This window comes from Liolophura sinensis, chromosome 8 (assembly GCF_032854445.1).
Source record: "Liolophura sinensis isolate JHLJ2023 chromosome 8, CUHK_Ljap_v2, whole genome shotgun sequence".
In the NCBI taxonomy this organism is placed as follows: domain Eukaryota; kingdom Metazoa; phylum Mollusca; class Polyplacophora; order Chitonida; family Chitonidae; genus Liolophura; species Liolophura sinensis.
In genome coordinates this window covers 35,247,170-35,274,796 of record NC_088302.1, presented here as the reverse complement: position 1 = coordinate 35,274,796, position 27,627 = coordinate 35,247,170, and the positions used below count along the sequence as shown (strand labels likewise).

Genomic DNA, 27,627 nt, shown 5'->3' with positions numbered 1-27,627 from the left:
TGGGTTTTCGTCCCTTGATTGTCGCAACACTTCTTGGTTATCATTTATTATAGGTAAGTCTTCACGCCTGTCTAACTATATAGACTATGCCTTGCTGATTTTAACAATGATTTTATTAACCCGTGCAAGGACCAATGGTGTATGTCATGCAGTGATTTTAGTATAGATTGCGGATGACCGCACGCATGCACAGAGTTCTCTAACTTGTTCTGGTTTCAGGCTATATATCCAACGCCGATATTCTGACATCCTGTATCTCTGGCCTGTGTTTGTTGTCTCTAAAACCGTAACCGCCGTCTAACAAGAGAAATACTCTTGTGCGGCTTCAGACCACTAATCAATTCATCACTGTATGCAGTTTAGGTTGGTGGTTATTTCAACGCTGTAACATACAGACGCAACTTAACCAACGACAGAGAGCTGGAGCCAAATAGGCATCAATGGCTGCAAATGTCTCCGGATGCAACAGCTTTGACACTCATCCATCAAGGCCATTATAACAAAATATGCATGCTGTTACATTGTTTTCTGGTATCGCTGACTGCCAATCATAAGATGCCTGTTGTATGTGTATAGATGATTGCATCCAGATGACTGCGTCAAGTCTGTTTATTTGACAGTTTATATCATCTTGGTTGGTGAAAGGAATAGAACCTCTTTCTCGTGCGCCATTGTGTCAAGTTAACGTTCTGTTAAGGTTCAGTTTAACTCCAGTCTATGCTGTCCAATCATTGTCAAACTTAATAGTGTACACAACAAGTAACATCCAAGGATGGGAATACAGTAAATTCAGTAGATTTGATATATATTAGTTTGTGTCGTTGTGTGGATAGGTAGCTATTTGTTAAGGTCCGCTATAACTCCAACATACTGGCCCAAATGACGTATATGTCAGCGTATCTAGGCCCTGTAACTAGAAACTGAGCCTAATTCAAATTATGTTAAGGGCATTCTACTCCGATCTACTGGTGCATGGAATTAATATCAGACTTTGTACAAACATTACCAAAATATTAAGTAAGAGGATATTTCTAATTCAACATGACTGAAGTATGCATAATAACTCGGCCAAGGTTCTTTTACTCTGATGTACTGGCCTATTCTCAAAGTTAGTTCACAGTTTACCCAACACGTTCAGATGAGACTATTAGCTTACTGATGAGTTTAACAAGTGGTTAATATAAACTGTGCACATTAACGTATAATTCATTATGTTATAGAGGATATCATTAATTCTGCAGATTATATTTATTTATTTGATTTACTTGATTGGTGTTTTACGCCGTGCTCACGAATATTTCACTTATACGACGGCGGCCAGCATTACGGTAGGAGGAAACCGGGCAGAGCCCGGGGGAATGCAGATTATAAGCTTACTAATGAGTTTAACAAGTGGTTAATATAAACTATGCACATTAACGTATAATTCATTATGTTATATTTTAAGGTGATTCGTTAGGAGTGCGTTTCGGATGGGGAGGTGGGCTGCATGGGGGTCCTGATTCCCCTACTTAAGATTTTATTAGGAAATTTCCCTGACTTCACGTAAAAATGTAAATAATATCGGACAAAAGTTTCTATATCTTAATTTCTATATTTAGATGTACTGTCAACATAACCTGAGGTAAAAAGTGAAATATCTTATTCCATTGACAGTTAAGGCCTATATACATACATGTACTTTTATAAAATACTTTTCCAAAACAATCTCTGTTTCTATTATAGGGTTCTAATTTGTGTTCCTCTGTGGAAGTGGAAGTGGAGATTTGGCATAGCTCTTTTATTGCATTTTTAGGCGTCCTCATTATATGTCTCTAGCTAATACAAGCTATCTCGCTTTCGTTCAGATCAGATATTGATGTTAGTACTAAACCGAAATATGTACAAATACATGCATGCTAACATCCAGTTTTGTAACCACAGCATTTGAAACTCGTCCATTTTGGAGCTTTTGTGGTAATCATAAGAAGACAGATAAAAGACATCAGGAAAGGGACAAATGTACATTTTATCCCGGCTTCCTATCATAAGTTTAGTCACCAGAAATTTCCTACAACGTGTCTATCTGAAAAAAATAAAAGACAAAGCGGCATTACTAAGATGGGGTAGTACTTCCGCCTGGTTCCACCGCTCCATAAAAACGCTTTGACTTTCTACCACCCACGATGAACACATACATGTGAAAGCAAACTAAGATTTCTCTTTTACTCAGTTACATCATCCTCAAATAAATACCGGTAATTTTACCAAACTGAATGACTTGGTAATATTCCATAAAGCCACAATTTTGTTGCCCAAACTCGGCAGACGTTGGAAAGTTCGTTTGTAATTTGCAATAGGTCACAAATTTACACAGGGCAATCCGGTTTCTTCCACCCATAAAACTGGACACCATCTTGCAAGTTCGGGATTCTTAAATCTAAGCAACAATCAATTAGTTAATCAGACAATCAATCCGAATTGTGTTGTGTGTATACATATGTGAGGGCGTTCATATATGTAAATAGAGCCCTCAGCATTTGCAAAACAACGTGTTCAAAATCGTTGTGAAGTAAAAACTTAGACCTGGAATCGTGGAAAATGAAATGATGAGATCTCTGCCAGCTAGTTCACAGGCGTGTATTAAATAAGAGGGTCCATTAATTCTTCATGCCTGTTTAAACCATGCGTGGATCGCTGTGTGACTGCTCTTAGCAACCGCGACGCGGTTCGAGGGCAACAACAAACGGCCTACTGAAAAATTGCTTGGAGGCTCTAGTGGGTCCCTCCCTTTGTCGGTCTTTCAACTTTCAGAATGAACGGTGCTTATCGTGTGTGCTTTGACCCGGCGAAAGCATGCATATTTATCTGTTAAGGAAAGCGAGTTTTTTTCTTGATTTTTTTCTACATGTATTAGTATACTTCATACTATAAGTATAGTGCTGATAGCACAGGCAACATACCGGAACAGGGCATGTGGTACTACCCTGTAGGGACCCTCCCAATGTGTGCTGGTGTAGTTCAACTTGTTTAAACAAATAGGTAGCATTATAGACACACACATCTAGCGTGAAAATGGCCAGTCTGGACTTAGGTTTGGCCAGCACTGAAATTCCAGCAGACATGGCTACCAAACTACGAACGAACGTAAGTGTGAAACAATTCGGCACATCACACTTGTGGGGTTTTCAAATAACCAATGTCGTGGCAACGTCACATATTATTTATGTGATGTAAGCCTACATAAGCCTAGGTAACTCGTCGACTTTTAATCAGGCATATTTTGAAAACATCGTTCGGTGTGTACCAACATTAAACTGTGTCGTATTGTCTTTTAAATGAAAACAAAAATGTGGCTAATTCGTATTGAAAGTTGCGCTTTCAGTTGCGCAATGTTTTATAAATTACAGTACGTATGCTTACCGTGGACTCCGATTGCCACTTCTTGCAAATCGTCAGTTGCACTCGGTCTGCTTTAATTGGTGGCCTGGTGTCATAAATGCTACACTTAACCATTGATTTATGGCTGGTGAAAATAGCCTGATGCTATATCTGCTTGTTATTTCAGGTTGGTCAAGATTATATCACGCACAACTTCCAGAAACACTTAGAGGGTTATTACAATAAGGCTACCCCGACAGACCAGGCGAAGTGCTTAGAACTGGTGACAGCCCTACACCTAGGAGAGGGCCTCGCGCCACAGTACACCACTCACCCTCCCTACACGTCCAAGATACCCAAAGATATCAGGCGCTGTAAATCAGCCATGGCCAAAATAGGTACATATATCAACACCTACTTATGCAAATAATTACACATTTATTTATTTTCACTGTGTTCTTTGAGGGTTGTATAAGTGAAATATTCTTGACAACATCGTCCATCACCGATCAGATAAATATTCATGGCGGAAGAGTTGTACCATCATGTTGTATTTCATCAGATTTGTACCGTATGTTAAAATGCACCTTTTGAACCATCTAAAGGCTTTAAATGATAGTTTTGATGGTAGTATTTATACTTTTCGCATAAGATTGATCAAACTTCTCACAAAACTCTAAAGTGGACCTATAAGGTGGATGAATCAAGCAAAATTTGCCATTTGTCAACTCCAGGTAATTTATTCTTAAACGACTAAACTAAACAACTTTTGATAATCAGACATGTATGGGCTGAGCAGCCCTGACTGTGAAGGCAAAGTATTTTTTTCTATGATTTGTGTTTTACGCCGTACTCAAGAATATTTCACTTATACGACAGCATTATGGTGGGAGGAAACCAGACAGAGCCTGGGGGAAACCCACGACCATCTGCAGGTTGCTGGCAGACCTCCCCACATACTAGGCAGTTTTGAATCATGCATATGTACTTAAAAGCCCCTGCTCTAAGTATAGTTAACACATGTATAACTTCCATATAGATAATAAATATCTAAATAGTTTTAAAGATTTAACTACCCTACATGACCTAAAATTTTGTCAACAAATGCACATTTTTAGAGATAAATTAATGTCACAAATTATTATTTTTGGTGCTGAAACTTAGAATTTTCCAGTAGAATATCATCCCATGTTTTGAGCAAACCTCAGAATAACTTTGTAACATCAGTAAAACTCCCAGAATCAGGAAAAATGTGCAAGTTGGTCATGAACGAAATTGATGGTCATTTAAGGTATGTGCTCTAACGAGCCCTTGTGTGCTGACCAGTCTCATCCTAGACAACCTCAGTTCTGACCACTGTAGCCTTTCACCAGGGACTCCAAGGATTCATATCCAGGTGACGATTAGAATGGCTAGAACCATATTCCAGAGCATTGGAGGTGCCTATATGGTTTCCTTCACACATCTTCCTGCCATAATAAACAGGAAATATACCCAACAAATAAATACATTATGTCTGTAGGTTATGTTGTGTTTGTGAACAACAGTATAAACCCTTATATCATTTACTACACAAGACATTTTTTTTTTACTTCCTACAGTTCATCTTTTTTATGCTTTACGTTATGTTCAAAGTTGTTCAATATGTACAAGCATAGAAGCTTCTAAAACATCAACTCATTGCCAGCTACCAGAAAAGCATCCCATCTTCCAATCATGGAATACATGACTTGATAGTAGCCAATCAGACTGGAACAAAGTGCTGTACTTCACTAAGCAATTAATGATGTATTAAATTAATTGTTTGATGTATGGGTACACAGCCTTACATAAAACACTCAAGAAATTAATCTTAAGTTTAAGCTTGGTGTTTGAGTGATGCTAGAATGTATTCTGTTGTTATAACACAATGTTGAGTCATATCCAACCTGTATGCCTTGTTAGTCTAATAGAATCCTTATGTTAAATTAATAAATTCCTGTGTTAAATTTAACAGAATAATCTACTGTGGTAAAAGAGTTTATTCTAGCAGATGGCAGACTTTCTGTTAAGATTAACAGATTAATTTTTTGAGTTCAGGAATGGTTAGTTGTACTATCAGTAAATCTTTGTTCTTAATCATCTACCTGGGTTCTGCCGGGTTTCGTCCCACCATAATGCTGGCCGCTGTCGTATAAGTGAATATTCTTGAGTACAGCGTAAAACACCGATCAAATAAATAAAAAAATTAATGAGCTATCTTCAAGTTAACCTGTGGGTCTCCTCCACCCACAAAACCTGATTGACACCATAGAAGTGACATATTCTAGATTGAGTAGAGAATTAAATCCCAAATGAAATAAATATGTGATATGAATAATTTATCTACAGGTAGTACAGATAAGGATGGTATTCAGGCATTCAGCACATCCTATAGCAGAGACTACACTTCTAAACTGACACCCACAGTTGTAGCTCACAGGTATGTATTTTTTTTTTTTAATTTTTCAAGCATATTTTATTGCTTGTTGGAACAGTTTAGAAAACCATTTCAGAAGCAGAGACCTTTTACTGCTTAAGTGTGGAGATCTATTGTCAATATCAAATTCTAAAAATAAATGTCCAGGTGAAAAAGTTAAAGTGACTGTGAACACCTTATCTTAGTATCCTTAAACAGTTGAAATATCTCCCTTTAACTTATCCGATGTGTTTAAACACAAAGGGAGCTCAGTTAAGTCATGCTCACCTGGAAGACCTTTTCACTGAAAAGATCTTATATTTATTTTTTACGTTTAATTTATTTTTTGCATTAAAATGAATAGTCAAATACCTGATTTGTAAGTCTGCTTTTTGAGCAATATTTACAGATAAGTTTGGTTATATTATATTGGCTTTTCTCTTTTGTTATGTGAATCTGTAACCAAAATTTTGTGCATAAATTTTGTGCAGTTCTACATGAAATGTTTTAACATGAAAAACTCAATGATGCACCTGTCTTCAGTTGACCTAATCATTTGGTCCCTATGCAGCCATCTTGAAATTCAAGCATTGTACTGTAAATTCGTAATAAAAAAATAAACCAAAAATTTTTTTTGATATATTTCAGCTTTTCAGTTTACTTTGCCTTTAATAAGCAACTTACTTATAAGGACTGCATTTAATGTATTATCTCACATATTTGGTTTTTCATACTGAGTGTGAAATTAAGCTTCAACTTTATGATAAATGTACCCTTGTTAACATTCAAGGCCATCAACGTCCCAAGGTTACGCGACCACAAATGACAAGAGAGGTCCCATCGGTATGACCTTGTACACAGAGGACTTTGGAAATAAACCTATCAACCTGTGCGACCCAATCCGCTCTGGGACTTCCTCTGGGGAGAGAAACAATAACCCCCACCCAAAACAGGTAAGACTATCTGTGATTGTAAGATTTTATTGCAATTAGATTACTGTATTTCACCCCAAATTTAGTCCATGACATCTTGAAGTAGGTAAGTTTTTCTGAATCTGAGAGTTCTGTTTATTTTTGGAAGGTGGTATGATATCCTTAGTATGATATCCCTAAAAATGAGTTTCAGCAAAGAAAATAATATTTTTTGACCTTTATTTCCCTCTTAATTTTTAGGGCAAACACAGTCATATTAAGAAGATGTACAATTGTTTATATATATATATATGTATATATGTGTGTGTGAGAGATATTGACATTGTCCTATTGATGATACACTGTACCCATATTGTATTTCTTGATCTACATCATTGTCCTTTATTAAAATGAACTACTGAAGTCTTAGTATGTACAGGGGGCCTCCATGTGATTTGCGCGCCAGCACGGCACAATGATCCGTAAGCCTCTCACCCATGCGGTCACTGTGAGTTCAAATCCAGCTCATGCTGGCTTCCTCTCCGGCTGTACTTTTGAAGGTCTGTCAGCAACGTGCAGATGGTCATGGGTTTTCCTCTGGGCTCTGACTGGTTTCCTTCCACCATATTGCTGGCTGCTGATGTACAAGTGAAATATTCTTGAATATGGCATAAAACCCCAATCAAATAAATACATAAATTTTACTATATATATGTATCTGTTGCAAATATTTCATTTATTGCCAGCATGTCTGTTAATACTAGAAATGTCCCATAAAATATTTTGGACATGAAATATGACATGTCATCTATTGTATATACACAGCCACTGTGCTTTAAGTACTTCAATATACCATTTAGTCTATTGCAAACATGTTTATAACACACATGACGTACGCCATCTAATCTGATGAATACCAATCCAGTGCAACGTCATGTCTATGAAATGTTTCATTTAGTCTGTTTTGTCTCTCCTACAGGCTTTCATGACGTGGCGTTTTCCATCGCATGGCAGAAAAAAATATGTCCGACAGTTAACCTGTAACGAGCCTCTGACCAAAGAGAAGATAAATTATATCCACAGAAGGATGTGTTGCTCCACCTACCAGAAGGACTACCTGGGTATCCCCCAGGGTGAGGAAAGACTGCAACAGTAGCCTGATCATTCATAAGATAGGCCTACGGCTGGTGTTTGATCTTGTGGAAAACATTGCTTTTCTAGTGAAAAATTCTCTTTATAACTGCATTATTTTATAGGGCCTACTTTCAGGTTCCTTAGGCCTTACCATGTAAAGTATTAATAACTCAACCAACACATCCTCCACCATAGGAACTCGCTAACTACACTTCCTCAAATGTTTGCCATCCACCATTGTAATTCCCAAACACCTGGTCCCACATGTCATCCACTATGGTATTTCTCAAGCAACTGGTCTCACATATCATCCACCATTGTAATTCCCAAACACCTGGTCCCACATATCATCCACTATGGCATTTCTCAAGCAACTGGTCCCACATATCATCCACTATGGTATTTCCCAAACATCTGGTCCCACATATCATCCACTATGGTATTTCCTAAACACCTGGACCCACATATCATCCACTTTGGTATTTCTCAAGCAACTTGTCCCACATATCATCCACCATTGTAATTCCCAAACATCTGGTCTCACATATCATCCACTATGGTATTTCCCAAACACCTGGTCCCACATATCATCCACTATGGTATTTCCCAAACACCTGGTCCCACATATCATCCACTATGGTATTTCCCAAACACCTGGTCCCGCATATCATCCACTATGGTATTTCCCAAACACATCCACTATGGTATTTCCCAAACACCTGGTCCCACATATCATCCACTATGGTATTTCCCAAACACCTGGTCCCACATATCATTCACTATGGTATTTCCCAAACACCTGGTCCCACATATCATTCACTATGGTATTTCCCAAACACCTGGTCCCACATATCATCCACTATGGTATTTCCCAAACACCTGGTCCCACATATCATCCACTATGGTATTTCCCAAACACCTGGTCCCACATATCATCCACTATGGTATTTCCCAAACACCTGGTCCCACATATCATTCACTATGGTATTTCCCAAACACCTGGTCCCACATATCATCCACTATGGTATTTCCCAAACACCTGGTCCCATATATCATCCACTATGGTATTTCCCAAACACCTGGTCCCACATATTCACTATGGTACTTCCCAAACACCTGGTCCCACATATCATCCACTGTGGTATTTCCCAAACACCTGGTCCCACATATCATCCACTATGGTATTTCCCAAACACCTGGTCTCACACATTATCTAGTGCATTGGCTTCCAATGCTCGGTCGATCCTGATTTCAGACATTATATACCAAAAGAAACCCCACATATCCACCATTTCCATCATACAGATTACAACACCTATGCTGGCTTGGGCAGCTAGTGTTTGTCAGTAAGTTGCCGTGGTCGATGGTTTTACCCTAAGGGCACTCATGTGTCCTGCACCCATAAAACTCAAGCACAAAACTTCTTGAATATGACAATAAAATGAATAAATATTTCCACTCTTCCTATAAAACCATGGGAACTTTTAAAAACCAACACAAAAGACTGTCCTCTTGTTACCTTTTTAAATCCGATACATTTCTGGACACCACAGGAAAAAAATATACTGCTTTTCTGATGCCAGCTTAATTCTTTATATGCAAGGTGAATCTATATAAAAACATACCTGTGAAGTTGAGGCTATACTTTGGTAATTCCCTGTATTTGTGGATTGTCATTAGGTTTTCAGATGAAGTCTGCCTATGACCTGCCTCCAGACTGGAAGCGTAATGTGGTGTACAGTGTAGAGACCAGCAACAGGATGGCTTATCAGAACCCTAAAGGAGTTCCTGAGTTAGCCCTACCCTCCACGCGCTACGGCTCCAATCGCACTAAGAACAAGGCAGCTGTGGGCACAAGTAAGTGATCAACATAAAGCTCATTCTTTAGTGAAAGTGAGTGAGTGAGTACTTTGGATTTTAACGTCGTACTTAACAATTTTTCAGTCTTGTGGCGTTGAAGGAATCCTTAGTGCATGTGACGTTCCTCCTTATTGCAGAACGGATTTCCACCGCTATTTTCTCAGTGCTGCTTCACTGAGATGCCTTACCAAAGGCAAGTAAGCTGCACCGCCCGAGCCATTATACTGATATGGGTCAACCAATCGTTGCACTATCCTCTTCCTGCTGAACGCCAGACGAGGAGGTTACAACTTCCTCTTTTAAAGTCTTAGGTGTGACTCAACCCAGGACTGACCCTGGATCTACTGCTCTCGAAGCGAATGCTCTACCAACTGTGCAGTCAGGGCCAGTCTCTTCAGTGAAAAGTTAAAATGCTGTTTTCATTATCCTTAATGGCAACGACCCTATATTAAACTGCTGTGGTGTTCAGCTGTAGTCATTCATTCATTTATCTGCCTATTAGCCAAATATCATGATAAATTTTTCCTGCTTCCTCTTACAGTTCCTATGATAAACAGGTGTCTCCTGGACTTGAAAACAAAGACGACATATGATAGGCACTTCAACGAAAATGCCTCTGCTGTCACACAGCAGATTCGTGATGTCTCTCGTGACATTAACATCGATGCCCTGGAGAAGTTTTACAATACGTCACTTGGAAAAGGTCAGTCAGCTTTCCTTACCACTGTTTGTCTGTATTCTTAGCATGCCATTTTTTCCACTTCGGACAGTTTTGCTAGTATCATTTTTGTGAAACAGTTGTTGCATTAAATGTAACCAAGTTCACCTAAGTCACAAGTTTTACCAGACTAGAATTTCATTACTGGTAATGCTCTCGAAAATGTTGTATATGCATAGTTTTACTACTGAAATTGGTTAACGCTCATTTTAAACTTTTTGTGTGAAGTTAGGAGGCTGAACAGACATAAAGTAAAGATAATACTGGGTGCATTGGTATGCCATGCTATTTTTAAATGACAATCTTTTCTTAAACAAAATTAATTTGACTTTTCAGAGAAAGAAATTGTTGGTAAAATGCTCCACAGTTTAAAACCAGACAGATACCAGCAACCAAGATGTCACACTGCAAGCCAAGGCAGGAAAAGCCGCACACCAGGCCCACATAGCCCAGTCGCCACGGCAACTACTCCATCCCATCAGCTGTTAGAACAAGACCAACCCATTGGTGGCCCAATAAGCACTCAGCATCTAGTCCCTGCCTAATTTCAAACTCATTAGTAACGGGAAGTTATATTCTACATGTACATATTTGTCACATAATTCAAAAATTTTGTGTACTTTTTATGAGTTTTAAATCTTGACAAGTCAATATTTTCCAGTATTATACATGGCTTTCAATGTACATATTTATGCTAATATTGTTAACATCTAGATTATTCAACTTCGGTGAATGTTTATTTTGAAAATATGCATGAATTTTATACTATGCTGAAGCAAGATTTTACCAAATTCAGTTTATTGTGTATTGGTTACGTCACTGGGGCCTGTATGCAAACCTGATAAATGTCATATTGTTATTAATTGAATGTTATCTTGTTGACCGATCAGTATAAATATAATATACAATAATGTGTAGTCTAGTCCATTTTTATGTACATGTGTAGATAAATGATCACTGATTTTAACTCTGGTACATGTACTATAAAGTACTGGTATCTGTAAAGTTTAACTATATACGCAATATATATACCTACACTGTGTAAAAAAAAAATTACAAAAGTAGCTAATAAATGTAAATATTTCACATAAAAACAAAGAATAAAATTCTGCTGTTGTATCACATATATTCTCATGTGACTGGACGTAAACATGTACGCTTCAAAATATGCATAAAAATTTTTCCGTATGTACTGATACCACACGCTGACACGCAGTTTCAGTGGCATGACGTGCCAACCGCCCGTCATCAGGGTAGGCTACATATGAGTCGCAGGTCTTGCAACACGGCACCTAAAAGTACACAGGCCTACAAGTAGGCCCTATATATAGCAAGCAAATTCAATTTTATATCTCACGCTAAGAATATACAAAGCTTATGCCTCAATCAAACGTATTTTGACACGATCTGAACGAACAGCAAATGAGCCTGCACACAAAATTTGGTGAGGTCGGGCACGGTAATATTTTGAAAATTATGGAAGTCAGAAAATATAGGCCTACAAAACATCTGCCTTAATCGAGGTGGGTTTCATTTTTCATGTGCTGCTCCCCAAAAAGTGAAGCCGTACAAAACTTTTTACTCAAAATTGGACAATAGGCCTATTTTGAAGCACGGAAACCAGCAATCGCGATCAATGAGAATTACGGAATTCATGAAATACGCAAAACTTTTTTAAGCGAGAATCGAGATGGTTTTCACTTTTTGTACACAAAATTTTATTCAAAATCGGATAATATCTGAAGCAGTCGTTGTTCGGAAACCCAAAAACTCGACGCACAGACTCAAATTGATATCATTTATAGGTAGGCCTATACGGCCCACTTCCGCTAAGGGGTATAAAAAATCTGTGTCAGGGCACCATAAAATCAAAACTTACACAATTAAAAAATTTGGGGCAAACATTAGCCTATGATTGTGTTAGCCAACATTCAATATAGTTTAAAGTTTCCACCCACCATAGACACTGGCGCTATATACTTAATCAGATTGGGCTATAGGCCAACCGGTACATCATTCATGAATAAATACGTAAGGGTCTTGTACTGGAACAAGACCGATAGTCAATAAGAATGACGAGGTTAAAAAAGGTGGACAAATATTAACCTCGGCCACATTATGTTGACTAAAACTGCCGAGAGACACCCATAGCACGAACATTATTTCTTAAATCATTCTTCCGTCTCAACACATCACACACACACACACACACGTATATATATATAGGCCCTTAATATAGTTAACTTCATTTTTCCCTATAAGCCAGGTAGCCTAAGGGCCCTCGTAGTGTTAGGTATGGGTTGAACTGTCTTTCGTTATGGGTCAAACAAGGACCACTTTTCCTTCACAAAGTCCTAGCAGTTTTATGCAGGCGATTATCACGCCGGGCAGTTCGATTCCAGCTTCCGTAAATGTTAACATCCATGTAGGCCTAATTTAATATTAACATCCATGTAGGTCTTAATTGTTTTGCTTTAAACTTTGTTTTATTGACAATCGTCAGATGGGATCAGGGAAAGTTCTGACATGCCCTTCGCCACATGCAGAGAATATACACAAATTTTATAGGCCTACATGTCTGCATGGTTACAAAACATTTTACAGGCGTAAACCAAATAATACTATAACAAAAGATACAAACGTAAACGGTGAGTTGTGGGCAAAGGACTACATGTACCAGAGCCTTGGTTATAGGTTAATATAAAAGAAAACAAAAACAAAGAAGTGTGATATCAGAAAGCGAAATAGTAGGCCTATTTTAATCTTTTCATCTTCGGGTAGCTAAAGAATAAATATTTTAGTTTCTATTATATATCTAATCACCGCTGCGAAAATATGTTTAGACTAAGTTAGTAGGATCATTGCATGTCTTTCCCACAGGTTAACACTGTTCCACCGTCGTATAAGTGAAATATTCTTGGGTGCGCGGTAAAACACCAATGAAATAAAAGTAAATAAAGTTAAACCCTATGGCTTGGGGACGTTTGGAGCGGGATGCGGATATAAGACTCTGGGCTGTCTTCTGTTACCGGTACAAGTATATATCTTATATGTGTGTACTTGGACTATGACAGCCCCTGCCAATGGTCACAGCGCAGCGTGCGGTAGGCCTACAGCTAAAGGTGTACAGGGAAGCCTGTCCGTGGGCTGGACATCGATCGGATTTTAAGGCCAATCAACATTAGTTAATACATGCCAAAGCCCTTTTGGGATATATCATCATTGTTTTGGTTTCAAACTAGCAGAAGAATGTTGGGAACTTGTTCTTTACGCTGACAGTAGGCCAACACCTTACGAACAAAATGCGTAGGGCATTCTGTAGGGTCTACAGCGTACAACATATAAGGGTGAAAGGTCACTTCACGGACGGCTGCCATTCGACGTACATTGCGTTGATTTCTTTTGTATCACACGGAAATATCATTGGTGTTTAAATTAAACATAAGCAAGCGCGCCATTGATGAACATCGATGATAGTAAATTAGAGAAACTGAACCCACTTTTGTATAAGCTGTGAACCTCCTATAACTAGCTTAGAAAGGCAGGCGGTAGCATGGCTGTCTCCGTGGCGCAATCGGTTAGCGCGTTCGGCTGTTAACCGAAAGGTTGGTGGTTCGAGCCCACCCGGGGACGGTAGCTTCTTTTTTTTTGTACAACTCTTTTTATGTCTCATATTCATACTCATATTCTCATATATTTTGTGATACTAATGTTGAACTGAAATGAAGACAACTTTTGTGTATATTTGTACATGGTACACCAAACGTGGTAACGCGTTCCATTTGTCATTATAGGGTCTACAGGAGGGTTATAAGTAACAGTATTTAGGCGCCAGTGAAGGATAAGTTTGTGTTTTAATTTTAATTTATTTTGGGGGAAATTGAATCAAAAGGCATATAATAATTTAAATTATAAAAGATCAAGGTACATGTGCAACATGGAAATGTTGTAAGTTCAAAGTCCATTTGATATATAATACTATCAGTGTGTATATATGTATATGTTATTGGGTATACAATATGTGTCAGGAAAAATAAACAAATTTTTCAACTGTTTGATATCTCGACATACAAACGACCTCGTCCACAAATATGTGTAGTGGACACGTTTAATTTCCGACATATATCTTCGGATTTTCACAACAAAAATTATACAGTGGCGCATGAAGTTTGTCATGAAGATTAACACCGTACATAAAGTATCCAAACATCAGAGGGTAAATATATTTGCTATATATACATTCGTAAGTTTATATCGATAAAATATAGTTTGCCTGCATTTCTTATTTATCAAGTTTATTTATTTGACTGGAGTGTCCTATATGTGCTTTTCACTTATACATTCAAAAATTAATCTGTTAATTTTAACAGAAAGTCTGTTGCCTCAGTGATGCTAGAATGTATTCTGCTGTTGCGTCAGATTATTCTAACACCCATATTTTATTAATTCAACATTAAGATTCTATTAGACTAACAGGATATTATGTTGACTATAACAGAATATTATGTTATAAATAACAGAATATATTCTAGCATCACTCAGACAACAGACATTCTGATAAAATTAAGAGATTACTTTTTTGAGTGTACAACTTCACGAACCCCTTAAATGAACTATACGAGAGCTGTACAGTAAGTACATAGATTTACTCCAGTACGGTTCTATGTACAGGTTATATTGGTACAAATATTATACATACTCAATACACAGGTAAGCCTGTACAGATTTGTGGAAAACTTCTTTATTGGGTTAACACAACATGGTAACAGTAAATACGTGTATATAGAGGTTTCGGGAATGTGAGAAGGGAAACACTATGCGAAATTGCTAACATTTTCTTGATCATGATTGAATCGTTGAAAATCAACATGTTTCCAAATGTAGCTGGCTTAAAGAAAGGTAGCACTCTACAGTGGGTATCACCTTAACTTGAAATTTAATTGGTGTTTGATTGGTGTTTTACACCATGTTCACCACCGTCACATAAAGTGAAATATTCGTGAGTATACGGCGTAAAACACCAATCAAATAAAAAAAACCCCCAAATATATGGCTGTGGTAAATGCTTTCAAAGCTCATATACTGATTTCACGCAACAGCCAAAACACACAGCATGAACTGATTCGCCTACAACTTGACCTTACAGCCCTTTATATGTGGATGGAATCTGGTATGAACGCGTTGTGAAAACTATACTATGTATACACGTATGTGGATGCTTAAAGGTGACAGCATGTGTAGCCAACGTTCAGATTTGTCAAACAGAGGACTGGACTATGCTGTGCAATCATGTTGAGCATTAAATGTAGGACACTATACCATAATGTAATCATTTGTATGAGGCTTACCTACAGACTTATTTATTTATTGGATTGGCGTTTTACGCCGTACTCAAGAATATTTCACTTATACGACAGCGGCTAGCATTATGGAGGGAGGAAACCGGGCAGAGCCCGCGGGGAATCACACGACCATCCGCAGGTTGCGGGAAACCTTCCCACGTACGGCCGGAGAGGAAGCCAGCAGGAGCTGGACTTGCACTCGCGGTAACTGCATTGGTGGGAGGCTCTTGGGTCATTGCGCCGCACTGACGTGCTAACTCCCTCGGCCACGGAGGCTCACTACTACAAGCTTAGGCCCAACCCGATTGTAATACATCTATGTACATGCATTATGGCCGAATATACAATGGCCGCTTTCACAAAACTTTGTAAATCATTTCGTAAATTATTTTGTAAATCACGTCGCTATAAAATACACACATATTGTATGAAAAAAAAAATTACAAAAAATTGACATTAGGTGTTTTGTGAAAGAGGGCCCATAATCCCACTTCACAAAGCCAACTATATCATGGAAAAACAATTTAAAGGATTCATGAAACGTATGTGTGATATATAGACATTTCCTTAAAAAAAAATTCGGGCATATTTGCTATCTTGTATTCTGTGCAATATCCGATTATGCATTTTTTCCGTTTTCCCCCGGGCTCTGCCCGGTTTCCTCCCACCATAATGCTGGCCGCCGTCGTATAAGTGAAATATTCTTGAGTACGGCGTAAAACACCAATCAAATAAATAAATAAAATAAAATTTTTCCGTCAGCATTGGGGATTTTTCCAAAATGATGTTAGACGTATATCTAGTGATGGTATAATTTTCTCTGTACCTCCTCTCTTAATACTTGGTTCGTGGAGGTTTGCTGATGATGGTATACCAACAATCAACGAGCCTACAACAGTTTTCTGGAACAGTACTTCAATCAGGCCGTCAAGTCCGTTTACCACTTGCTACACATCATATTTATGGCAGTGTTCTTTTACTCATGGAATCATTGTACGAAATGGGATATACATCTAAAAGTATATATATATATATATATATATATATAATATATATATATATATATATATATATATATATATATTTTAAAATCTACTGTGTCTTTTTCTCGGAGATTTCAGCGCGGGACAGATGATAAGTACGGTTAGCAATACTGGCGAGTAGACAGCCCACAAACGGTCCCACCCAGTAGACGACCACGTGCTCCCACACGTCCGTGCCTTTACAGCCGAATGTGTTAGCGGACGCCATCGACGGGTTGAAATACATTCCCGTCAATTGCAAACCTACAACAAAAGAGCAGGGACAAAACAACATCAGAAGTGTATTACTATTGCATGCAGAGTATCAGATCTATGATCACAGATAAGTTTTGTGTAAAACAAAACAAGAAGACTCCGAGAAATATTGTCTTTGTTATTTTGTGAATGTACACGGTTGATTTCCTCTTGCTCTCTACTGTGCATGTATAAGCCTGGGCATTTCTTTCTGCTGTTCAATCATGAAATTGGCTACTTAGTTACGTCGAGGTATTGATTATATATAAGTTGACTTCAATATTCAGAGACTCTTTCTCTGCTTTCATATTGAGCACCAGAACCCTGTCTCTATTTTACCTCCAGTGTCATGCAGATGACATTTGAAAACCGTCGACGTATTAAAACACGCAAACATTTATTTATTTCCTATGATATGAAATTCTTATTTTGTCTTAAAGTAAACTAGATTTCCTATGTCTATGAGATGTTTATGTAGTATGTTAAAGCCTGCAATCATAGTCTGCATGTACACATGCAAGTATTTACAACTGTGCACCACTGACGTTACTGAATGAACGGAGAGCGTTCCCAAGCGCAAAATGTGGGTAATATAAGGTATAACTGAGCGATATCTTCCATAACACTAACTACTTCTTATATTTATCGGTTGGGCTGTCCAAGATAACTACTGGTGCCCGAGACTATAGGTTTAATGCACGCGGCATAAATATGTGAATCGTGAATAATTCAATTACACGGAGTATACTTTGGGAAGAGTTTGTCAATTAGAGTTATGTCCCTTCTTCCGCACATCATTTCTTAACAAGCCTTTTCTTATACCCATGACCTGAGTTTTAACATCGCCAAATACCTAAATGTAAGCGACAGAAGATATATTTAAATTATTACTTTGGCAGTTGAGATACATTTGTAAATGTTGAATAAGGCACTTCAAAAACCTATAGCTATACTGTTATAAGGCTTTTGCTATGGTGGCCATGATCAATAAATGTTTAAAAGATTAGTGTCCAGATTCAGTTACTTAAGTCGCGTTAGTGTAAAGACATTTGCTATCAGCTTTCAGTTCAGTTTTTTTAACAGTACTTTAAAAACACTGTGTGCAGGTGTTGCTGTGGAAATTGCCTAAAGATTCCGACGGAATTTGAAAGTCTGTTGTTCTATAGGAGTCAGCGAGGCTGAGAGAAAAGCCTCAGAGGAAGGCCAATTATCGTGCATATGTCAACATCGAGTTTCAAGGAAATTGCGTCAGTATAGACGTCCTGGTTGTGTCTGTCACCGGGGTGACTACGGTGGGTATAGCTTCAGGTTTTAGTCGATTACTGCGCCGGCACATAGTAGCCAAATCTTTCGAGTTCATCTGTATTCCGCGCGTAGCTTTCTGCTGGAAAATGGAGAGAGCAGATACGGCTGTGTTTGGTGGGTATAAAACTCTTCTGTCTTGTACTGTGAATCGACGCTTTGTTGAGGGCAAAACCGTCTGGAAACTTGAAAAAAACTAACTCCAGGGTGTTTTGACCACATGTTTTTACAACCGTATGCAATACAGAAAACTATTTCGTGGAGAAATTTGATTGTCAGTTTGTCAGTTATCAATTTTATGGCTGAACTAAATGGCGACGCTCTCACATCTCGTACAGGTTGGACTTATCTGACGTCATTCGGCGAAAACTACCGAATGTCGGCGGAAAAATGCATAAACCTAGCCTCATTATCTAGTGACTTTAATGCCATATTACTCAGATTAATGTACTTTTTCAATTTTTTTTACACTCAGTTTAACGATATATACAAGCGTAGCTAATCTGGACATTAATCCTTTAGCACGACACCTTCAGTCCAAGAATTTATTTATTTATTTATTTGATTGGTGTTTTACGCCGTACTCAAGAATATTTCACTTATACGACGGCGGCCAGCATAATGGTGGGAGGAAACCGGGCAGAGCCCGGGGAAAACCCACGACCATCCGCAGGTTGGTGGCAGACCTTCCCACGTACGGCCGGAGAGGAATCAGTCCAAGAAAGTAGTATATATAAATATAATTTACTTGTGAGGAGACTACCGAACTTAATAATTGTTGAAAATTGATTAATGTTGCAGCTACGCTATGCTATTCTGGTAATGTGCATTGCTACTTCAGCACAAGGGGTCGATTCCACAAACCATTTCTGACTTAAGTCAAAATTTAAGACCGCTTCACAATGTTCAGTCTTAGGTACTGAAAACTGAAATTTGGTCATGTTTGTCTTAAGATGAAACGGATGGGGTGGACACAATTTTACTTTCTAAAGCCTAAAAATGGTACAGGTAGGAATAATTTGACATTCAGCGATTAAAGAGTTAGAACTTCAGACTCCCCTTTTCAGCTGTAGGCGTAAACCAGGGTATCGTGCGTGGAAAATCGTGTAACAGTTATCATGATTATTTGCTTAAGGCCATCGCTTCACTCCATTTTCTTCCACCCATAAAACTGACTGGAATGGCACTTTTAATGTGGTTACATATATGAATCCAGGCTGTAGGGTCACGAAGTTTTCTTATACTTAAGTCAAAATATCATATCATTAAATTTGAAATGCTCCTGTCTGTTATTTTATTTGAAATAAATTTTACAATAATTTACCCGAAATTTACGTTGTCAAGCAATATTTGACCTTGTTGTGTAAGAAATAATAATTTTAAAGTGATCTGAAATTTTGAAGTCTAAGATCGATTCATAATCCCGGAACCAGGTACAATCTGAATGGTAAAAATCATAAGGAAACCTTGGCGCTTAGATCAGGGCATGTTGAAGGGGGACACCTTTGCCCTTTTCTTGCACTATCATCATAATTTGTTTGACAGCTTCGGCATACTTGTTTAAAGGACACATTTAAACCAAGCAAACACTATTATAAAGGTTCAATGACAAGGGAATCTTGGTGCTTGAAGACATTAGATCTTCATTTTAATACCTATAGTACTATGATAATGCTTTCTCTTTTATAAGGAAAGTTTGGCACATTTGTTACAAAAGTTTTTAAGGAGTCATCTGCTTGCACCTACACTGTACCTAGTGCCATCATAACGGTTCTCTTGTATGAGCAAAGTTTGTTACAGAAATTCTGAATGAGACACCTGCATGCAGCTACCTATACTATTGTAAGAGGTATTCAATTATATAAGGAACGTTTGGCACATGCGTTAAACAATACTTTAAGGAGACACCTGGTTCCATCTCGCTAGGGCAGTCACGGTAGTTCATATATATAAGGAACATTTGGCACGTGTTGAGGGAATTTTGAATTAGACACTTGGGTGCACCTAGCTTTAGTGCTATCATCATGATTCTCTTGTATAAGGACAGTTTGGCGCATGTTACAAAAATTTTGAAGCAGACACCTGCATGCACCTATCTACAGTGTCACCACAATGATCGTCTTATGGAAGCTTACAGAATACAAAGGCTTCAGGTTCTATATAGACTTACCTAGCACTATCATGATCGTTTGTATGGCAGCTTTGACGCTGGTGTCGAGCCTCTGGGAGTTGAGGAGGATTTGCATACCCATCCAGGTATCCAGAAGCGTTGCGCCGGTTTCCAGCCCGAACCCTGTGAGCAAGCTAACGTTCAGGTCAGTCATACATTCCGTGGCCTCAAGTTTGACCTTGTGTTCTGGTAGCAAGTCCACCGCCCACACAGCCAACGCGTATTTGTACGACGCGTAGGCCGCCAGGATCTGCAAGGCGATCCGGAACAGGGCGTTGTTCACCGAGAGCCCCCCTTCAAACCACCTCTGGAAGTTGCCCGTGGGTGAGGCTTGTGAGTCTCCGTAAGTCACAATGAAGATGACACACTGGATGAAGATGTACACGGAGAGGCCGGGGAACCCGTAATGTTTTAAGACGTGCGCATTCTCCAGACTGCTCGCGCAGGTTTGGAAGGTCGAGATGAAGTCAGCGACGGGTCTTCTTAGCTCGGCTGGGGTCACAGCTCTGTTGATGACCCTCAGAGAAGAGCCGACCATGGTGGTAATGATGAGAAAAAAGATGGAACCGATGTAGTGTGGGGGGTAATCAACTGGAGGTTCCCCCCCAAGGCTGTATCGCCAGGCATCGCGCCAGTCCACCATCTCTGAGGTAGATGTATCGTTCTCTGTGAAATATGCAGAAAACAAAAAAATATCATACAACTTTGAGTAAAAATTTGCTTAAACGGTTCTACAACGATCATAGATTATATCCGAAAATAAAAACACAAAGATGAAATAAAACGGATGCAAAAAAGTGAATCAAATAGAAATCATTCATTGAGACATCACACCACAGGCTATTCTGTCTTCGTTATGAAGTCCGAAGGACATTGGGATATGACAATTAATATAGATAACCGTAAAACCCATTTCCGACAAAAATAAAAATAAGAAATAGCTATGTCCTCGAAATGTCCATCGAACTCATCTATTCGTCGTATATACAATGAGGTGAAAAGGACCACAGTGTTCGAAGATTTTCCACCTGAAAGATACACGCTTATAATAAATGAAGTGACAAAACACCACACCCAAACGTGAAGTCACATGCAGGAATCAAACTAAACGTGAACTTGCAAGCAACCAAATTACATGTAAGCCACTAGCTGTTCATAAATATACATAGTTTATATTTGAAATTGCGATTGCAAGAACATGGCATAAATCACTATTAAAAAATGAATATGAGCGTCTAGACGTTGGCGATACACAAAACCTCATGGAAGTCGAAAATCCGTCCGCAGGACTTGATCTGGCACGATAAGGTCTCCAATGCAGATGCCAAATCTCCTATATCTGTTGTGAATACTTAATTATACATGCGACAGTGGTATTGTGTATATGACTGTTAGGCAATATAAGAATTCAGTTGATCTGTTATCGACAGTCACAATCTATGGTTTTGGGGCGTGCGTCCGTCCAAGCTCGATAAAGATGCCGAGAGGAACATGACGAATGTTGATGGCTTTAAGGTCCCATTTTAGACAATGGCAATCTAGGCATATAGTAATAAAACTAATCGTTAACCACCACAGACGTTAAAGGTCTATGATCACAAGGCCTATTTACAAAACAGTCACAAATAAAATAATAACATCTATTCATTATTTATTTATTTAACTGGTGTTTTACGCCGTACTCAAGGATATTTCACTAATATGGCGGTGGCCAGCATTATGGTAGGAGGAAACCGGGTAGAACCCGGGGGAAACTCACCACCATCCGCAGGTTCCTGACAGGCCTTCCCACGCGCGACCAGAGAGGAAACAAGCGTGAGCTGGACTTTAACTCACAGCGACGGCACTGGTGAGAGGCTCCTGGGTCATTGCGCCGCGCGGGCTAACCACCTCGGCCACTTAAGAGAACGTAAGAATTTATGGGACTGAGTTAGATAAAGAGAAGCAGTCAACAGTTTTCAACGATGGTTGAAAGACACCACGGAAATCTTGTATAGTAGTATATCGTTAATCAAGAATATATGAGTTTTGCGTATAATAAATTGCAATTAACATCAATGAATATGATATTTATTTTTACCTTATTCTGTTTCATCCATGGATCTAGGGGATCTCTGGATTGTAATACCAACATTGGAACGCCCCATCATGGTTCACGAGTGGTATATGAATGTCGGACTAGACGATTATTGCTATTATTTAAGCGTTTACATAAACATCTAGAATAAGACCCTAACTGAGATAAGCAAGGGACAGGGTTCCCAGGTTACCTGTGACGACTGTAATACTGACTATCACGCTGTCGTCCCCTCTCTGGTTTTATACCATCCATGTTGCAGAATTACATATTATTGAATAAATGTAAAATATGGCTCAGTATCATCTATAACTGTCCATTTGATTAGTCATGTAATAAATATTTTTAAAAAAAATGCCTTTACCCCTGAGGTTTTTGTGTTGTTAACATTCTGTTACATGTATTATTATATGACGAGGACTATTGCATCTGTTAAGCTCAGAGGCTTGCGAATTCAGGTCACGTAAATGGCTACATAGTGTTTGATCGTTATTGTAGATATGATGATAAAATGTTATCTTTTCTAGCTTGTACAGCGATAGAGATATGATTGTTTGTTTTGTTCCATACTTCAGGGAAATCATAAACATGTACAAATGTTAGCTTTAAATATGTGACATGTATGTACATGCCTAAAGCGATGGCAAATTGACTGACTTACTGGTGGTATACATGATGGCCCGGCCATGCGCATAAATTGTCTTTTCAACTATTTTTGGTTAATAATTTGTTAAATAAAAACCGGTCGTTTTCACGATTGGTCGAGTACTAAAGTAATTATTATTTTTTTGTTATTTATTTCATTGGTGTTTTACGCCGTACTCAGGAGTATTTCACTTATCCGACGGTGGCCAGCATTATTTGTCAGGAGGAAATCGATTTATTTATTTATTGATTGGTTTTTTACGCCGTACTCAAGAATATTTCACTAATACGACGAAGGCCAGCATTATGGTGAACGGAAACTGGGCAGAGCCCGGGGGAAACCCACGACCATCTGCAGGTAGCTGGAAGACCTTCCCACGTACGGCCGGAGAGGAAGCCAGCATGAGCTGGACTTGAACTCACAGCGACCGCATTGGTCAGAGCCTCCTGGGTCATTGCGCTGCGCTAGAGCGCTAACCAACTGAGCCACGGAGGCCCCGGAGGAAATCGACAGTAACCCAAGATCATCTGAGGGTTACAGTGAAATAATTGACTGATTGTTTGATTGATTGTGTCAATTTTAACCAATAATTCTTGAAGAACTGGAGCATTGACCATTAGTTAATTGTCTTCCGTGTAATTGGCCATTAAAGCATGATTGCCATTTGCATGGCTGATGATTAATCAACTGATGGATTAATGGCATAGACGAAATGCATGATTGATGATAAATAAATTTACCGATTCAGTTGGTGGGTTTCTGGGTATTCATTAGACCCGAGTCAGGGAACCTACGTGGCTGAGGTGGTTAGCGTGTCAGCGCGGTGCAATGACTCAGGAGCCTCTCACCAATGCAATCGCTGTGAGTTCAAGTCCAGCTCATGCTGGCTTCCTATGCACAGTCTCACAGCAATCTGCGAATGGTCGTGAGTTTCCCCCAGGGTGCGCCCTATTTCCTGCCACCATAATGCTGGCTGCCGCCGTATAAGTGAAATATTCTTGAATACGGCGTAAGACACATATGGGACACGCACATGGGAGTGCGTCGTGGGAGCGAAGTTGAGACGCTTGTCATTCAACGCAAGGTGTTGTTTTAATCCCAGTCTTCACCAAAATGCTGGCCGCCGTCGTATAAGTGAAATATTATTCAGGACGGCGTAAAACACCAATCAAATAGATAAATAAATAAATAATCACAGTCTTGGGCAGAGACATTCCTCAATGACACTGACTAACATCGTCTATAAGCGTTATATTAGTGGGTTTGGCGTTAAATGGTAGTGAAACAGAACATCTTTGGATATTGTTTCACCGGTTGACATTTGTCTGTCATATGGACACTTCGCTTTATATTGAACGCCAATCCATTGGTGCAATCATATGACCATGTTTCACAATTACCTTGTGGCGTGTGATCAATACATTTGTCGACAACAGAATAAGACAATTTTATAACTAATGCTACATAATATATGCATTTTGTGTAACACATGCGAGCAAAAGGCGAAATAAGATGAATGTCAATTTTAGGGGATATGCATGACCACAGTTCCTACACATAGTATGATAGGCGTGTCCAACACATAGGACACGGATGACTGCATGAACGCCTCGGTGAGTCCTGCACACGCATACAAAACGCCTAACGTATACAACAACCTGCCGGTGGAATGCAGGTCTACCGCTGTACAATAGATGGTACGTTCTTATGTTTCCCAATATATGGTCCCCCAGAATAGTATATATATACTGTATGTCCTACTGTAGTCCTACTATTATATATATATATATATATATATATATATATATATATATATATATATACAGTACGACTACAGTAGGACTGTAGGACTGTTGACCATATGCTAGTATATACGAGATTCGTTCTTCAATAGAAATGTGTTGTCCCATTGTATGTCTAATATAACACAATAGGCCTAGTAGCCTAGCCATGTCCTATACGTTCTTATGGAAGTATGTGTTGTTGTTGTCACACTGTTTATTGCAAAAGAGTAGAAGCCTAACCATGTTCTGCATACTCAATTAACTGTACACACGTCAAAATGGTCACTGAGGTCCCTACATTCTATATACAAGTCTTTGGCACATCTAATCCGTACTATAAACACATAGAGGATATGTATAGATGTACAGTTCAGGATTCGTCCTTTTACTGAGCAGTACATGTGTTCTTGTCCCACTGTATGTTTAATGTTACATGGTAGTATATAGCCTACTCTCGATCTTCCCACGATGATCTCTACGGGCTAAAGTTCCAGTACCGTCAATTATTCAGGCTCACGGCCTGAGGCCTGAAGATCACAGAGTTCAGCTAACATGCAGAATAAGGGATAATATACTTGCAAACCAGCTGTTGCCCACACAACAATTAAGCCACTATACTTATCGGCCATCGTCTACACAACGAATACGCGTTACATAAGATTAGTACTATGCATTTTCACAAGGGATAATGACAAGTAACTTGCTCGCCTCAACGTCCGTGTTAGAATGCTCTCAAGGGCCTCTTTACTTAACAAGTGAAAGTATTGTGAATTGCTTTGAAGAGCAAACTCACACAGATCATTCGGTAGCTTAATTGACAGCTAATGTGTACACGTACAAGCAATACAACTGTTATTTTACGCACTGATACAAGAGTACGTTTTTCAAGGGGAGATTATAAAATTTAACCTAATATCGCGTAACTGTCAGATACACAGGCAAGCTATATGTGAACGTGTATATGATGAGTTCATGATGAGTATGATAGAAGTTATTAACACTTATACACTTACCTCCGAACACACTGTATATGCCTATTTGCCGCTATGTATACGTGCAGATCCGAGTCGGCTGTAGTACCGGTACCATGTGTTCAGAACAACAAGACCGATAACATGCATACAGACACCGGCGTATCAGCCAAGTTGATAAAAAGTAGGCCCGTACACTGCTGAACATACGGCTTTGCACTATTCACACGGAAACTAAACTATTCAGTGGTCAGAATCTGCCCGACAAACTTGTATAGAAGAAAGCATTCTAAACCAGTCGGGCAGGTCCGCACGCTACAGGCAGTTGACACGTTACGTGCGCAACTCGATCTCTCGTATATATCATGCATGTGGTAAGTGTTCCTATACCGGTTATTTTCGGCGACTGTCTATTATTGTTCAGAGTCCAGATCTAGAACCTGCAGCAACAAGCCAGCACAGATGAACTACACGGAAAGCGACTACAGCTGTTCATACGCACTCGCACGTATTAAGCAGAGCTTTTGTGTAAATTAACGTAACCCTAGATGCCCCCATCTTCGTCCCGATATTTAGTTTTCGCATTCCAAATATCGGAGCGAAATTTGGAGTGAATGAGTATGGCTTAACGCCACGTCGGCAATATTTCAGCCATATCGTGGCGAGAGCGAAGCTGGAGAAATTCAGGACTAATGTATGTAACTGTATGCATGCATGCATGCAACGAAGGCAGTGCGCTGAAAACCGTGGGTATAGGCATATGGCTGTTGGGAAGTTTGAGTGTATGGAATTATTTATTTATCTATTTGATTGGAGTTTTACGCCGTACTCAAGCAATCCCTGTCAGCATTGTGGCGGGAGGAAATCGGGCAGAGCCCACGACCATTGCAGGTTGCTAGCAGACCTTCTTGCGTTAGATTACCGTTGTATTCATGTCTCAGTGTGGATTACGAATGTGGTGGCCGAATTCTTACAGTGTCCACTCTGCACGGTTTCCTCCCACCATCGTGATGGCCACCGTCGTATAAGAGAAATATTCTTGAGCGCTGCGTAAAACACCACTCAAATAAATAAACAGATACAGTGTCCGCCAGGAAAGTCGGATACCATGGTTCACCCAAAGACGCTCGATCGTGCTTAAGATTTTGGAATAGGCGGTCCTCAACATAAGGAGATGGCACAAGTTCTGAGTATCTGTATCAGCTCTGTGACTGGATGGAGCTCCGTGTCTGGTGTCTCCGACATAGCATTTCGGTGAGGCAGCATGCACACTGACGTATACTATACTGTATGTTGTACCGAAATAAACTGGTGGTGCAGTATCAGCCTCGTATTTGAGGTGGGCATACCCGAAGTTCAGTCTAAAGATATATATTACCAACGAAACACAGCGTACAGCTTGAGTTGATACCGGTATCGTGCATGTAACATACAGGTTAGTAACGAAATGGTGATGTAACGGAGAATACAACTTAATGTGTAAACCAACGCACAGCGTTAAACATGGAATACAGCATCCTGGTTTATCGCCACGCAGCGTACCGCTGATTGTGACACTATGAAGGAACTTGACATCAGTGCAACACAACATACACCATGATACCGTAACGAACAACGGTGCAATATGCAGTCATATGC

At 39.2% G+C, this 27,627-nt stretch overlaps 2 protein-coding genes and 1 non-coding gene across 3 annotated transcripts; 2 read left to right on the top strand and 1 right to left on the bottom strand.

Annotated features, from left to right (window-relative positions):
* Positions 1–3,038: 3,038 nt before the first annotated feature.
* Positions 3,039–11,057, top strand: LOC135474027 (testis-expressed protein 26-like). The gene is made up of 8 exons (XM_064754010.1): positions 3,039–3,126; positions 3,548–3,758; positions 5,731–5,821; positions 6,588–6,750; positions 7,688–7,841; positions 9,523–9,699; positions 10,244–10,405; positions 10,757–11,057. Exons 1-8 carry the CDS (start codon positions 3,055–3,057, stop codon positions 10,963–10,965), a joined length of 1,239 nt encoding a protein of 412 aa, XP_064610080.1. The 5' UTR covers positions 3,039–3,054; the 3' UTR covers positions 10,966–11,057.
* A 2,922-nt stretch (positions 11,058–13,979) lies between these two features.
* On the top strand, positions 13,980–14,053 carry Trnan-guu (transfer RNA asparagine (anticodon GUU)). Its single transcript has one exon. It is a non-coding gene; the product is annotated as a tRNA-Asn (tRNA).
* A 2,801-nt stretch (positions 14,054–16,854) lies between these two features.
* On the bottom strand, positions 16,855–26,152 carry LOC135473461 (aquaporin-11-like). The gene is made up of 3 exons (XM_064753312.1): positions 26,032–26,152; positions 20,512–21,177; positions 16,855–17,048 (listed from the first exon to the last, which is right to left on the bottom strand). Exons 2-3 carry the CDS (start codon positions 21,152–21,154, stop codon positions 16,855–16,857), a joined length of 837 nt encoding a protein of 278 aa, XP_064609382.1. The 5' UTR covers positions 21,155–21,177; positions 26,032–26,152.
* Positions 26,153–27,627: the final 1,475 nt, after the last annotated feature.